The 14,592-nt window shown below is 41.5% G+C and overlaps 1 protein-coding gene across 1 annotated transcript in view; it reads left to right on the top strand.

Moving 5' to 3' along the window:
• Window positions 1-431: 431 nt before the first annotated feature.
• LOC110174106 (HERV-H LTR-associating protein 1) overlaps window positions 432-14,592 on the top strand; it is a 31,829-nt gene continuing 17,668 nt past the window's right edge. The window contains exons 1-6 of the mRNA XM_055151387.1: window positions 432-519; window positions 1,507-1,560; window positions 5,520-5,600; window positions 9,342-9,425; window positions 13,164-13,247; window positions 13,554-13,637. Of these exons, the coding sequence (XP_055007362.1) occupies window positions 432-519; window positions 1,507-1,560; window positions 5,520-5,600; window positions 9,342-9,425; window positions 13,164-13,247; window positions 13,554-13,637 (475 nt within the window). The remainder of the gene's footprint in view (window positions 520-1,506; window positions 1,561-5,519; window positions 5,601-9,341; window positions 9,426-13,163; window positions 13,248-13,553; window positions 13,638-14,592) is intronic.

The raw sequence follows: 14,592 nt of genomic DNA, 5'->3' as shown, positions 1-14,592 counted from the left end.
AAGGATCTTACCTGACTAAAATTCACTAAGTTAAAATGAACAGTTTTTGCGAGGAGCTTAATGTGTTTCTTAAACGTCAGTCCCAGGTATTTAAACTCTTTGACGAGGCTGAGTTCCACCCCGTCCACAAACACACTGCACCTCTGTAGCTCAGTTGTTGTTGTTGTTTTTTTTGTTTTTTTTTTTATACTGAGTTGCAAGCACAAGTTCTTGACCCACTTTTAGACATGAGTCATGGCTGATGTTCATTTTTCTGAAGCTTCTTGTACAGTTTTGGCATGTTTAAAGATTTTGTCATCGGTTTGGTGCGATCGTATCTGTGGTAAATATGTATCATCGTTTTACATCAATTAAGCAACAGTTTTTATATAAAAGTAAAAAAAAAAAAAAAAAAGACGAGGTGACCCGAGTTTCTGTGTGTGTGTTACAGAATGTCCTCGTCACAGGGCCGCGCTCCTCTGTTTCTGCTGCTGTCGGTGTCAGCCGTGTTACTGCTGCTGCTCTGTTACGACTCTCCAGGTATTGTTCCATTCTCCTGAGTCCTCCAGGTCTGGGCCTTGGAGCTTTCACGGTCCATATGTGCCAGGAAGAAACATCTAAACAGAGATCAGAATCAGCACATTTTTGGCTCGTGCTCTCTTTGTCCACTCCAACCCTGCAACCTACCGTATTTCTCGGACTATAAATCGCTTTGGAGTATAAGTCGCACTTTTGGGGGGAAATTTCAGACTGTTAACGTCACATATGAACAGTTCTTCAGATAAACTATAACATAAACAACAGAACAGAACAAGTTTAACAAACTCTCCGTCTCACTCCAAATCACTAAATCCATTTCCTTACTCATCCTATGTGTTATTTTTGAGCAACTCCGCGACCTCCGGAGGTAAACAGAGCGCCACTTCCTCTTCTATGTAACTTTCGACAGACTCAGTTCCAGTTAGAATTATTCTGGTCTTTCTGAATCCCGACAGGATGGTTTCGGTGTCACTGAAGTCCAGACTTTGTCCATCCATCCAGTGACTTCAGGAAAGTTTCATGGTGCATCCTCCCGGTGTCACGAGTTTCTCTCTCACTCCAAACTTTCTTTCTGCTGCTCGATTATCGTTTTCAGCTGCAGATTTCACGACTTGCATCTTGTAATCTGCAAAATCGGATTTTGTTTTTGGGGTCATTTGTGTTCAGTCTTCTCAATCTTTGTCTTTATAAGTTTGTTTAGATGTTAAATTGTTCAGTGGTGCAGAAGTAACGGTGCGATCGACTGACATGATACAGACAGGACAGAGGCTCTTTCTGCAGGAGACATGCGCAGTAGAGCAAAGTGACAGTGGTACATTTAAATTTAAGTCGCAGGAAACACCCAAACCATGAAAAAAAAAGTGTGACTTATAATCCATAAAATATGGTTCTCCAAAACACAACATAACCTACATACTCCTGGTGTTCTTCTGACGTTTTCTTGGTCTTTTCTTGGTGTTGCTGTGACGTTCTTCTGATGTGCTACAGAACAAAGGTCTGTGGAAGTTCGGAGACGGCGGAGAGACGACCCAGAGTACACAGGTACGACAAACTCGTGACGAGGACCACGGCTCAGGTCAGAAAGCTCCAGTCTGGTACTCTTCCCCAGAAATCATTCAGCGCAGTTTCTCTAAATGCTTCTCACTGGAAACCTCCTTCAGATCTGGAGAAGGGTCTGACTGGGTTTACCTGACCTGACCAGGATCTTAGCTCATATCTTCAGAAACATGGATCTAGCTGAACTTCTGTACGGTAATAATGTATGTATGCTGTTTTGTGGAGCGCAGGAGCGAGGAGTGAGGAGCAGAGACCACAAGAAGATCACGACTCCACAGGTAAAACTCTGCACACAACCTGGTCTCTAATGTCCATTCAGCTGTAAAACCAGGAGTCTCCAACCTGCACAACTGTGATCCCATTCAGTTCTGGTTCAGTCCTGGTTCAGACCCGGTTCTGACTCAGTTTAGACCTGGTTCAGTCTCGGTTCAGACCTAGTTCAGACCCGGTCCTGTCCCGGTTTGGACTCGGTTCAGACTCGGGTCAGACATCGTTCAGAGACCTCTGACCTGGTTCAGATCCGATCCTGACCTAGTTTAGTCCTGGTTCAGTCTCGTTCAGACCTGTTCAGACGGTCCTGTCCCGTTTGGACTCGAGACTCTCAGACATCGTTCAGTCCTGGTCAGACCTGGTTCTGACCTGGTTCAGATCCGATATAGTCCTGGTTCAGACCTAGTTTAGACCTGGTTCAGTCTTGGTTCAGACCTAGTTCAGACCCGGTCCTGTCCCGGTTTGGACTCGGTTCAGACTCGGGTCAGACATCGTTCAGTCCTGGTCCAGACCTGGTTCTGACCTGGTTCAGATCCGATATAGTCCTGGTTCAGACCTAGTTCAGACCTGGTCAGTCTGTTCAGTCCTGGTTCAGTTCAGACTGGTTCAGACTTCGGTCAGTCCTAGTTTAGACCTGGTTCAGTCTTGGTTCAGACCTGGTTCAGACTTGGGTCAGTCCTAGTTTAGACCTGGTTCAGTCTTGGTTCAGACCTAGTTCAGACCCGGTCCTGTCCCGGTTTGGACTCGGTTCAGACTCGGGTCAGACATCGTTCAGTCCTGGTCCAGACCTGGTTCTGACCTGGTTCAGATCCGATATAGTCCTGGTTCAGACCTAGTTCAGACCTGGTTCAGACTTGGGTCAGTCAGTCCTGGTTCAGACCTCGTTCAGTCCTGGTTCAGACTTCGGTCAGTCCTGGTTCAGACCTGGTTCAGTCCCGGTTCAGTTCTGGTTCAGTCCTGGTTCTGACCCAGTTCAGTCCGGGTTCAGACCTTATTCAGACCTAATTCAGACACAGTTCTGTCCCAGTTCAGACTCGGTTCAGACATGGTTCAGTCCTGGTTCATTCCCGGTTCAGACCTGGTTTAGATGTGGTTCAGTCCTGGTTCAGTCCTGGTTCAGTCCCAAATAGGACCCGGTTCAGTTCCGGTTCAGTGCCGATTCAGACCTAGTTCAGTCCTGGTTCAGACTTGGGTCAGTCCTGGTTCAGTCCTGGTTCAGTCCTGGTTCAGACCTAGTTCAGACAAAGTTCTGTCCCGGTTCAGACATGGTTCAGTCCTGGTTCAGACGAAATCAGACACGATTCAGACCTGGTTCATACCCGGTTCAGTCCCGGTTCAGACTCTGTTCAGACATGGTTCAGTCCTGGTTCAGACCTGGTTCAGTCCCGGTTCAGTCCTGTTTCTGTGAGCAGGTCTTAATCATGGTGCAGAGTCTTAAACACGTCCTCTCTCAGCATGTGACCCTGAGTTAAAGTCGCCCTCTGGGACATTGTGTCTTCATAAAGCTCACATGGATCTTTCACTTATCGACCAGGCGCAGGATATTGACCTAATATGGTCGCGTGCAGCCTCAGCTTCCTCTGCCGGGACCCATCACTCGCAACGATCGTCGTGCCTTCACCGGGGTCAGAGAGTGAAGGCGGGGGAAGGAGGTAGTCCAAGTTTAGACCGGGTTTAGTCCGGGTTTAGACCTGAACCAGGACCTTATCAGATGTGGTCTTGTTGTGGTTTAGTCTGATTAAGTCCTGGTAATCTGGGGCCAGTCGTGGTTTAGTCCTTGTTTTTAGTTTTGGCAGTAAATTCATGATGTTGTCCTGGTACTTTTGTCTTAGTCCTGGTTTAGACCTGGTTTAGTCCTGGTATAGTCCTGATTTAGTCCTGTCTTGCTCCTGGTTTAATGTTGGAGTGTTTTATGTTTTATGTCCTCATTAGTCCAGATTTAGTCCAGATTTAGTCCAGGTTTAGTTCAGGTTTAGTTTAGTCCAGATTTAATTCAGCTTTAGGTCAGGTTTAGGTCAGGTTTACTTGAGGTTTAATCCAAATTTAGTTCAGGTTTAATCCAGGTTTAATCCAAGTTTAATATATATTTAATCCAGGTTTATTTTAGGTTTAATCCAAATTTTGTTCAGGTTTAATCCAGATTTAGTTCAGATTTAGTTCAGTTTAGTCCAGGTTTAGCCCAGTTTTAATCCAGGTTTAATACAAATTTAGTCCCAGGTTTAGTTCAGGTTTAATTTAAATTTAGTTCAGGTTTTATCCAGGTTTAGTCCATGTTTAATCCAAGTTTAATATATATTTAATTCAGGTTTATTTTAGGTTTAATCCAAATTTTGTTCAGGTTTAATCCAGGTTTAATCAAGTCCAGTTTAGTTCAGATTTAGTTCAGGTTTAGTTCAGGTTTAGTTTAATTCAGATTTAGTCCAAGTTTAGTTCAGGATTATAGTTCAGGTTTAGTCCAGGTTTAGTTCAGGTTTAATCCAAATTTAGTTCAGGTTTAATCCAGATTTGTTCAGGTTTAGTCCAGGTTTAGTTCAGGTTTAATCCAGTTTTAATACAAATTTAGTCCAGGTTTAGTTCAGGTTTAATTTAAGTTTAGTTCAGGTTTTATCCAGGTTTAGTCCATGTTTAATCCAAGTTTAATATATATTTAATCCAGGTTTATTTTAGGTTTAATCCAAATTTTGTTCAAGTTTAATCCAGGTTTAATCCAGATTTAGTCCAGATTTAGTTCAGATTTAGTTCAGATTTAGTTCAGGTTTAGGTCAGGTTTAGTCCAGGTTTAATAGTCCAGGTTTAATACAAATTTAGTCCAGGTTTAGTTCAGGTTTAATCAAGGTTTAATTCAGATTTAGTCCAAGTTTAGTTCAGGATTATAGTTCAGGTTTAGTCCAGGTTTAGTTCAGGTTTAATCCAAATTTAGTTCAGGTTTAATCCAGATTTGTTCAGGTTTAGTCCAGGTTTAGTTCAGGTTTAATCCAGTTTTAATACAAATTTAGTCCAGGTTTAGTCCCGGTTTAGGTCAAATTAATCCAGGTTTAATTGAGATGATGTAGAATGTGAGGCAGGTTTAGTCGTAGTTTGGTTCTGGTTTAGTCTTGGTTTAGTCTTGTTTGAGTCGTGGGCTAGTCCTGATCTAGTTTCAGTCTTCACTACAGGGACCCACCATGTGAGAATGTGAGGTCTAGTCTTGGTTTAGTCTTGGTTCAGTCCTGGTTTAGTCCTGGTTCAGATGTTGGTCCAATCCCAGCCTTCCAGGGACTCATCATGTAGAATGTGAGATTTAGCCTTGGTTTAGTCCTGGTTTAGTCCAGGTTGAGGTCTAGACCCAGCCTTCCAGGGACCCATCGTGTGATAATGAGAGGTTTAGTCTTGGTTTAGTCCTGGATTAGTCCTGGTTTAGTCCAGGTTGAGGTCTAGACCCAGCTTTCCAGGGACCCATCATGTGAGAGTGTCAGGATTAGTCCAGGTTTAGTCCAGGTTTAATCCAGGTTGAGGTCTATTTCTAGCCTTCCAGGGACCCATTATGTACAAAGTGAGGAAGATTAAAACTTTAGTCCTGGTTTAGTCCTTGTTTAGTCCTGGTTCAGTCCCGATCCAGTCCCAGCTTTACCGCAGGGACCTTCACGCAGAAAGTGAGGCAGATTAAAGTCTAACTGTGGCACTCCATTTCCCAGAATTCCCGACGGAGCACTTGGACCCTGCAGCCATTGACCTGACTCCGCTGGTCAATACTCTCATAAACTCCAGCCAATCAGGTGAGCCGTTCTTCACTCCCCTCCGGTCTCGTACGCGTCGGTCGACTTCTGCTGCTCATTTTCATTATTTTGGTCCGTTTGAATCATCTGCCTTTAGCGTCGCTCGTAATTGGATCACGATAAATCAATATCTGAAGGAGATTTAAGTCTGAATGTCGGTCCTGTGAGTCCGGGTTAAATACAGGTTTAGATTCATAACAATAAATCCACAGAAAAGTGACTTCGTTAGTTAAGTAAAATGGACTCTTGAGAGCTTTAAAGGTTGTATAGAGGATTTTTTTAAGGGAAGAGAAATACAGCGACAGTCCTTGTGCGCATTCAGAATTACTGTTGAAGTTTCCTGTCTAGAAGTAATTCAGCGACCGACGCGTCAGTTTTTAGACCCTTCGTCTGCTTCGGTCGCGCCATCGCTGGACGAGATCTCCAAGAATCACCTCAGTTTGGCTTTGCTCCTTTTCCTCTTCTCCTCTTCTTTCAGCGACCTCAAAAACGGACTTTCTTTTGCGGCGAACCGGTCGTGGATTCTCGTCCGCCGTCGCGACAAACTTTGTGCGAAATGCGAGGAAGCGACAGTTCGAAAAAGCCTCTAAGAACCGCTGCGTAAACCACGTAATCCCCGCGCTCCGACGAGTCAGTTATACTAGGGAGTTTGATTGACAACCGAACAGCCAATAGAAAATGAGGGAGCCTCGTTTTCTATTGGCTGATGTTTATCTGGCCTCAACACGTCCACAGTTGATAGATTTTCGTTCTTTTTTTTTTTGGTCATCATAATTACAAAGCTGCTGCGTCTCTGTAATGGTATTTTAAACTTTCACTGACAGTTTGAAACAAAAAAAAATCCTCCATACAACCTTTAAGACATGATAGAATGTTGTTACCTCCACAGAAACAGACCTGGAGTTGGGTTTTGTTTCATTGGCAAAGAAGAATTTCAGTTTGTCGACTAGGGCTGGGTAACCTTAAAAAGTTGCCGATACGATACAGACCACGATACGATACATATCTCGTTACAGTGCAATTTCGATTCGATACGATATATTTCAAACGATTCGATACAGTTCAATAAAAAATAAAGCCTAAATCATGGCTGTGATACTAAAAGTGTTTGTTAAATCTCTTCTAGTGCAAAGTTCATATGAAAAATGGTAATTTTAATCCTCAAAACAGTGAAAATGTCAAATGTGTCGCATAAAAACTTTTCCTTCCTCTGAACAAACAACAAAACTGCACTGCAGAAAGTAAATATCTAGGCAAGTTAAAATGTTAATGTGTAATGTTTAATCTCAAAAATTAAGAACATTTGACTTTATTTGAGTCGATTGTTCTGAGCATGTCTCACCGGGAGGAGGCCCCGGGCAAGACCCAGGACACGCTGGAGGGACTATGTCTCTGGGCTGGCCTGGGAACATCTCGGGGTCCCCCTGGAGGGCTCTGCTTAGACTGATGCCCCCGTGACCCGGCCCCGGGTAAGAGAAAGAAAATGGATGGATGAGTCGATTCAACTTGACAAGTAAAATGATCTGCCAATGGAATAAGTGATTTTATTCATTCGAGCAACATTAGATTCTGTTTTTTATTTTAAGTGTAAACAGTTGTTCTTTTTCTTATTTTAAGTGCAGCAGATGTATTTTCATATTTTAAGTGCAGAAAGTCTCGTTCCACTGGCAGATAATTTTACTTGCTAAATTAAATTTACTCAAATCAAGATCAAACTTTCTTAATTCAAGTCGTCTGAACTTAGATTTTGTTTTTGTTTTTTTGTGGTGTGTAGCTCTGTAACAAAAACAATTTAGTAAAATAAACCAAAAAAGTACTCTTGGTGATATATCGATACAGCAGACCACGATATCAATACTGCATCATCACATTAAGCGATACGATATATATCGATATTTCAATATTTTTGCGCAGCCCTATTGTCGACTGGACAAAAGTTTATTTGGTGGAATAGATTTCGCAGCTCATCCAAGCTGCTTCTTCAGATTCTGCAGAAGCAGCAGGAGCAGCAGAAGCAGTAGAGTAAATGTCACGTACGTTAATGCTTTTTTATGGCAAAATATCTGTGGAAATGTCTCACATATTTTCCACCAGCTTCAGAAATCTGCCCCATCACCAAATCTTCATCCAACAAGGTCGACAAAGGATAAACATTGTAACATGAAGAATTTATCCACAACTATCAAGGGAAGAAAGACAAAACTTAAAGGAGAAAAACGACGAGGCATTAGTGAACTACTGAGCAAAACTAACATTATGGTCATGAATAAAACGTAAGTAACTTGTTCACTTTAGGCCTGTTTACTCAAGAACGCTTGCAGGTAAAAACGACAAAATATTTTATCAGAAGTGCCTTTCGTTTAGACGGTGACGCTGTTCTTGGGTCTTAAAAACGCAAAAATCTGAAGCCACCCTCCAGAGTGGAAAAGTGAAAGACGCTCCACGTAGCGTAGACGCTCCACCGTAGCGTTTCCGTCTACACTGCCCACTCAGGTCACGCAAAACTCTGGTCAGATCTGTCACGGTCACGTCACGTACGTCACGTCACGCGTCACCACCGAGCCGCCTGGCGTGAAAACCCAATCGAATTCCACACACTTTTGCTTCACCGTACGCGCGCAGATCTCCTCCCGGAAAACGCTCGTCTAAACGCGGAATAAAAAGTGAAGACGCGACGCCGCTTTTGCGTCTTCTGTTCAGACGGTCAACATATAAACGTAGCCTCAGACTGATTCTACAATTAAAATTAAAAATCGATTTCATGATGTCGATAACTGCACAAATCTCTCTGTCTATGCAAATATCGACATCATGAAATCTATTTTTAAAATTTTAATTCTAGAATCAGTCTGAGTTCACAAGTTACTTCTGTTTTATTCATGACCATAACAATAGTTTTGTTCAGTATTTCACTAATGCGTCGTCGTTGTTCGCCTTTAAGTTTTCGTCTTTCTTACCTTGATAGTTGTGGATAAGTTCTTCATGTTAGAATGTTTATCGTTTATCGACCTTGTTGGATGAAGATTTGGTCATGGATTTATGAAGCTGGTGGAAAATAAACGAGACATTTCCATAGACATTTTGCCGTACAAAAGCATTGACTTACACAACCGGTCATAAGTTTTAGAACACCACACTTTTTCTAGTTTTTTTTTAATGTTTACGGTTGACCAAAACATTTTCTAAACTTTTGATTGATGAAAGTGTCAACCTTTGGCAGATAAAACAGCTGAACACACTCGTGGCTCGTTCTTTTTACAACAGAAATCAAATATTCTTCAGAAAGTTCTTCCCAAGTCTGTCGCAGAAGTTTCCATAAATGTGTGGCGCTTGTCGGTCGCTTCGCTCTTTTGTCCAGCTCATCCGAAACCAGCTCGATGAGGTTTAAATCTGGACACTGTGCTGCTGGACACTCCAGGTTTTCAAGCTTTACCATCTTGTTCTTTTTTTCCTGAGGTAGTTTTGGCAGAGCTTGGACTTGTGTTTTGTTCTTTCATCTCTTTTTTTAAACCTCTGTCTGTTCAGTTTTTACCTTTGTACCATTTCGAGCTCTTCACTGGACTTGCACGACTTGAACTGCAATAAATAACCGGAAAATTAGGGTGTTCTAAAACTTTTGATCGGTGCTGTACGTGTCGTTTACTCTACCGTTGCGGAAAAGGTCTACACGAGCATAAATAAAACGGTGAACAGAACTGTAAAAGACTCTTGTCCGTCTCTAACCTGTGTGTGTTTGTCCAGGCTCGTCTCAGCTCTTCTCTCTGCTCAGCGTCACCTCGTACAGCTCCATGGCCCTGCACAAACTCACCCTGCTCGTCTACAACAGTACGACTACACACTCTGTAAAAAAAAAAATGGTTTGGTTGGTAAAAATGTGCGAAATTAAAGAAAAAAAAAACAAACTCGTATGCACTTACCACTAATGTGAGTCAGTATAGTCACATTTTCTTTGTGTTTTGGTCATTTTTAAGCAGATTTTTAAGTATTTTACCTCAACAAATGACGAGTTATGCCTCTTTTTACTGTTGGCAGGGATCAGATTGGTCAAAAATAGGGACACCTCTTGTCACATTTCTTGTACTGGTACTTGACCTGGTTCAGTCCTGATTTAGTCCTGGTTCAGAACTGGTTCAGTCCCGGTTCAGTCTTGGTTCAGACCTGGTTCAGACCCAGTTCAGACGTGGTTTAGTCCTGGTTTGGTCCTAATTCAGACCTGGTTCAGACCTGGTTCAGTCCCGGTATAGTCCTGATTCAGTCCTGGTTCAGACCCGGATCAGACCTGGTTCAGTTCTGGTTTCGTCCTGGTTTGGTCCTGGTTCAGAACTGGTTCAGTCCCGGTTCAGTCTTGGTTCAGACCTGGTTCAGACCCAGTTCAGACGTGGTTTAGTCCTGGTTTGGTCCTGATTCAGACCTGGTTCAGACCCGGATCAGACCTGGTTCAGTTCTGGTTTCGTCCTGGTTTGGTCCTGGTTCAGAACTGGTTCAGTCCCGGTTCAGTCTTGGTTCAGACCTGGTTCGGTCCTGGTTCAGTCCTACTTCAGACCTGGTTCAGTCCCGGTATAGTCCTGATTCAGTCCTGGTTCAGACCCGGATCAGACCTGGTTCATTCCAAGGTCAGACTTGGTTCAGACTCGGATCAGACCTGGTTCAGTTCTGGTTTGGTCCTGGTTTGGTCCTGGTTCAGACCCGGTTTAGACGTGGTTTAGACATGGTTCAAACCTGGTGCAGTCCTGGTTTAGTCCTGGTTCAGACCTGGTCCAGTCCTGGTTCATACTTGGTTCAGATCTGATAGTCTTGGATCAGACCTGGTTCAACCTGGTTCAGATGTGGTTCAGAAATGGTTCAGTCCTGGTTTAGCCCCAGTTCAGCCCTGTTTTGGTCATTTTTAAGCAGCTTTTAAAGTATTTTACCTAAACAAATGACAAGTTATGCCTCTCTTCTGTTGTCAGGAATCAGATTGGTCAAAAATAGGGACACTTCTTGTCACATTTCTTGTATAAAATCAGAACAAATCACTGTTTTTTGGATAAATCTGTACGTAAATAAGTACGTCTGGTCACCGTCACACTATCCTCTGCTTAAGTTTATGCTTTTGCCCTTTACAGACCAGTAACCAGTAACAAATATAAAGTATAAGTATAATAAGTTTAACTAAAATGGCATAGTTGCTGCATTAATCAACAATTCAAAATAAAATGTAGCTTTAGTATCGTTAAAAATCCTCAAAATAGCAACTGCACTACGGAAAGCATCATGTAAGTTCATTAAATATATTTTTGATTTGTTTGAAAATGAGAAATTAATGTTAAATGGTAATTTTTAGAGAATTACGATGTTTTCCTTAATAAACATTTCGCTCGGCTGCTGCACGTCCACACTGCAGAGTCAGGGCGCCCTCTAGTGGCGGGGGTTTGGAACTGCGTAAAAAAAAAAGACTAATTTTACTGCAACTCTGTACAAATTCTTCAATTGTGAACAAAATGTACACTGTAAACACTTATATTTATGTAAATTAAGATTTCGTAAGTAGATTAGTGAAATTATCTATCAATGAAACTATATTTTTTCTTAGTTCGAGCAAAGTAAGTTTTACTATTAACCTGGAAAAAACAAAATCTAGTCAAGTTAAGATGACTTGAATTAAAAAAGTTTCACCATGAGTTGAGTAAATTTCACTTGACAAATAAAATTATCAGTTTCAGCTGTGGAATATTACCAATTACCAATTACAATTACCAGTGGAATAAGACGTTTTTGTACTTAAAATATGAAAATACATTTTGCTACACTTAAAATAAGAAAAAAAACAACAACTTTTTGTGCTTAAAGTAAGAAACAAAATGTAGTATTGCTTGAATTAAGAAAAACACACTTATTCCACTGGTAGATAATTTAACTTGTCAAGTTGAATCAACACAAATAAAGTAAAAATGTTCTTAATTTAAGTCATTTAAATTTAACTAGACATTGTTTTTTTTTTTCTAGTGTATAAGTACAAACTCTTGTCCCTTTGGTAAATCATGTAACTTGCCAAGTGAAATCTACTCAAATCAAAATAATGTTCTTAATCAAATTGCTTAGATATGACTTTTTCCATGCATTAATACTTAGCACTGGGGAAAAAAAATAAAAATCTAGGTAAGTTAAAATGACTTAAGAACATTTTTCAATGGGATAAGTGAGTTTCTCTTAATTCAAGCAACTTTTGATTTAGTTTTTTATTTTAATTGTAAAAAGTTGTTGTTTTTCTTATTTTTTTCTTTATTTTAAGTGTAGCAAGATGTATTTTCATGTTTTAAGTACAAAAAGTCTTAGATCATTTTACTTGTCAAGTGAAATTTACTCAAATCATGATAAAACTTTAATTCAAGTCAACTTAACTTTTTTTTTTTTTTTTTTTTGCAGTGTGTGTGTGTGTGTGTGTGGGGGGGGGGGGGGGGGGGGGTTCTGTGTGCATCTCTCTAGTGGAATGTTCAGCGGTTACCATGGTGACACGATGCACACCAGAAGTGGCACACCAGAAGTGGGGAATTGCAAGTCGTGACTTGGACTCGAGTCCAGACTTGAGTCACTATTTTTAGGACTTGAGACTTGACTTGATAAAATGGACTAAGACTTGGGACTCGACTTGGACTTGACAAGACTTGATGCTTCTCCTAAAAAATATATATGTTTTTAGAAAATACTTTTCTCTTTACAGTTGATAAATGCAGCGCTTAATTTTACAGGAACAAACTGGAACATGTCCCTCCCACTTCTCTGTTTGTTACTTTGGATGGAAACTGAAGTACTGTGATGTAGTATCCTCAAAAGTACTACAATAATATACAGTACAATATTGTAAAACAAGAACTACAAAAACATGATCCTTCGATTTCAGTGCAGACGACATGACAAATGACTGTCATTTAAAACTTTTAAATCTGAATTCTTTTTGTTCTGGCCATAATAATTCACACTAAGATTTTGTCAAAACATTTAAAAAAGAAAAAAATAACATTTCTGCAGCTCTTATATAAATAATCATATATAAATATACCATGACTTTTAAGTACAATTAGTTTAAAGGTCATATAAACTGCAAAAATCTAAGTACTTTGGTTTAAAGATTTGAAATGACTTGAAATTCAAAGCAGACGACTTTGACTTATGGGTCAGTGCCTCGAGACTCGACTTGGACTTCCCTGTATTTGACTTGGGACTTGACTCAGACTTGGGGTCAGAGACTTGGGACTTATTTGAGACTTGGCAAAACAACGACTTGGTCCCACCTCTGATGCACACACAAGCAAACACTGCCCAAAAAGTGTATAAAACTCAAGACAAAATGGATTTAAAGAGCATATTTTCAGGAGCGTTCATGGTCCAGTTTAGGAGTTTGGTTTTCCACAAAAAGGCAACAGCGATGAACTAAAAAAATATATATTTGTATTAGGAAGGGACTTCACATCAGCTCACCTGTTCCAGCTAAGTCAGGTTTTTATGGTCAGACTGAGCTCAGATTAAAAGAAAAAGACTCTTGTTCACGTTTTGTCCTTAAATATGTTTGTTTGTTTGTTTCAGTTTCCAGTATAAAAACCATAGAGAGCAACAAGTTCAGGAGACGCTTCTGTTACTGTGTGAACAACGAGACCAACGACCTCACCGGTACACGCACGTTTTACTCTCAAAACACACAAACACTCACACGACAACGGCTGCTCTGACACCTCCCGATTTGTGTCCATGAGCAAGACACTTTAACACTTTATTCACCTGGTGTTTACGGCAAAAATTCTAATATCCACACCTGATTTTTAAAGGTTCATTGGTTCATTTTGCAGTGCTCCAAAGTTTCTCCTCACGTACCTTACACATTCTCCTCAGAAATAGTGTGAAAAGTTTGTGTGTTGTTTTCAAACGGACAAAATAAAACTTTTTATCAGTGAGAAAACTCGTGTTCCTCTGCTGCAGATTTCACGGCCATTCTGTTGGACGTGATGGGAAACTCCAGCAGTTATCTCCACGAACTCTTCAAGTCCTCCTCCATCCTGTCAGGTCTGTCTGCACACTGCACACTGCACTCTACACACTGCACACCGCACACTGCACACTGCACACTGCACATTGTACTCTGCACACTAGACACTGCACATTGTACTCTGCACACTGCACTCTACACACTGCACTCTGCACACTGCACACTGGACACTTTTGACACTGCACACTGCAGATTGCACACTGGACACTGTACACTGCACACTGGATAATGGACTCTGCACACTGGACAGTTTGACACCGCACATTGCACTCTACACACTTTTGACACTGCACACTGGACTCTAGACTCTGCTACACTGCACTATGCACACTGCACACCACACTTCACACTCTACACTCTGCACACTTTGACATTGCACACTGCACTCTACACATTGTACTCTGCACACTGCACACTGCACAACGGACTCTGCACACTGCACACTTTTCACACTGCACACTGTACACTGCACTCTGCACACTGCACTCCACACACTTTGATGCTACACACTGCACTCTACACATTGTACTCTACACACTGCACACCACACTTTGCACTCTGCACACTGTACTCTGCACTCTGCACACTGCACTATGCGCACTGGACACTTTGACACTGCACACTGCACTCTGGACTCTGCACACTTTGACACTGCACACTGCACACTGCACAATGGACTCTGCACACTGCACACTGCACTCTGCACACTGCACTCCACACACTTTGATGCTGCACACTGCACTCTACACATTGTACTCTACACACTGCACACCACACTTTGCACTCTGCACACTGTACTCTGCACTCTGCACACTGCACTATGCGCACTGGACACTTTGACACTGCACACTGCACACTTTTCACACTGCCCTCTGCATACTTTTGACACTGCCAACTGCACACTTTTGACACTGCACACTGGACACTTTTCACACTGCACTATGTACACTGCACACTTTGCTGTATTTCATA

This window comes from Boleophthalmus pectinirostris, unplaced genomic scaffold, assembly GCF_026225935.1.
Source record: "Boleophthalmus pectinirostris isolate CB_2022bp ecotype Guang Dong unplaced genomic scaffold, ASM2622593v1 HiC_scaffold_16, whole genome shotgun sequence".
Lineage (NCBI taxonomy): Eukaryota > Metazoa > Chordata > Actinopteri > Gobiiformes > Gobiidae > Boleophthalmus > Boleophthalmus pectinirostris.
The sequence above is the reverse complement of the archived record's forward strand: the minus strand, read 5'-3'. Positions and strand labels throughout refer to the sequence as shown.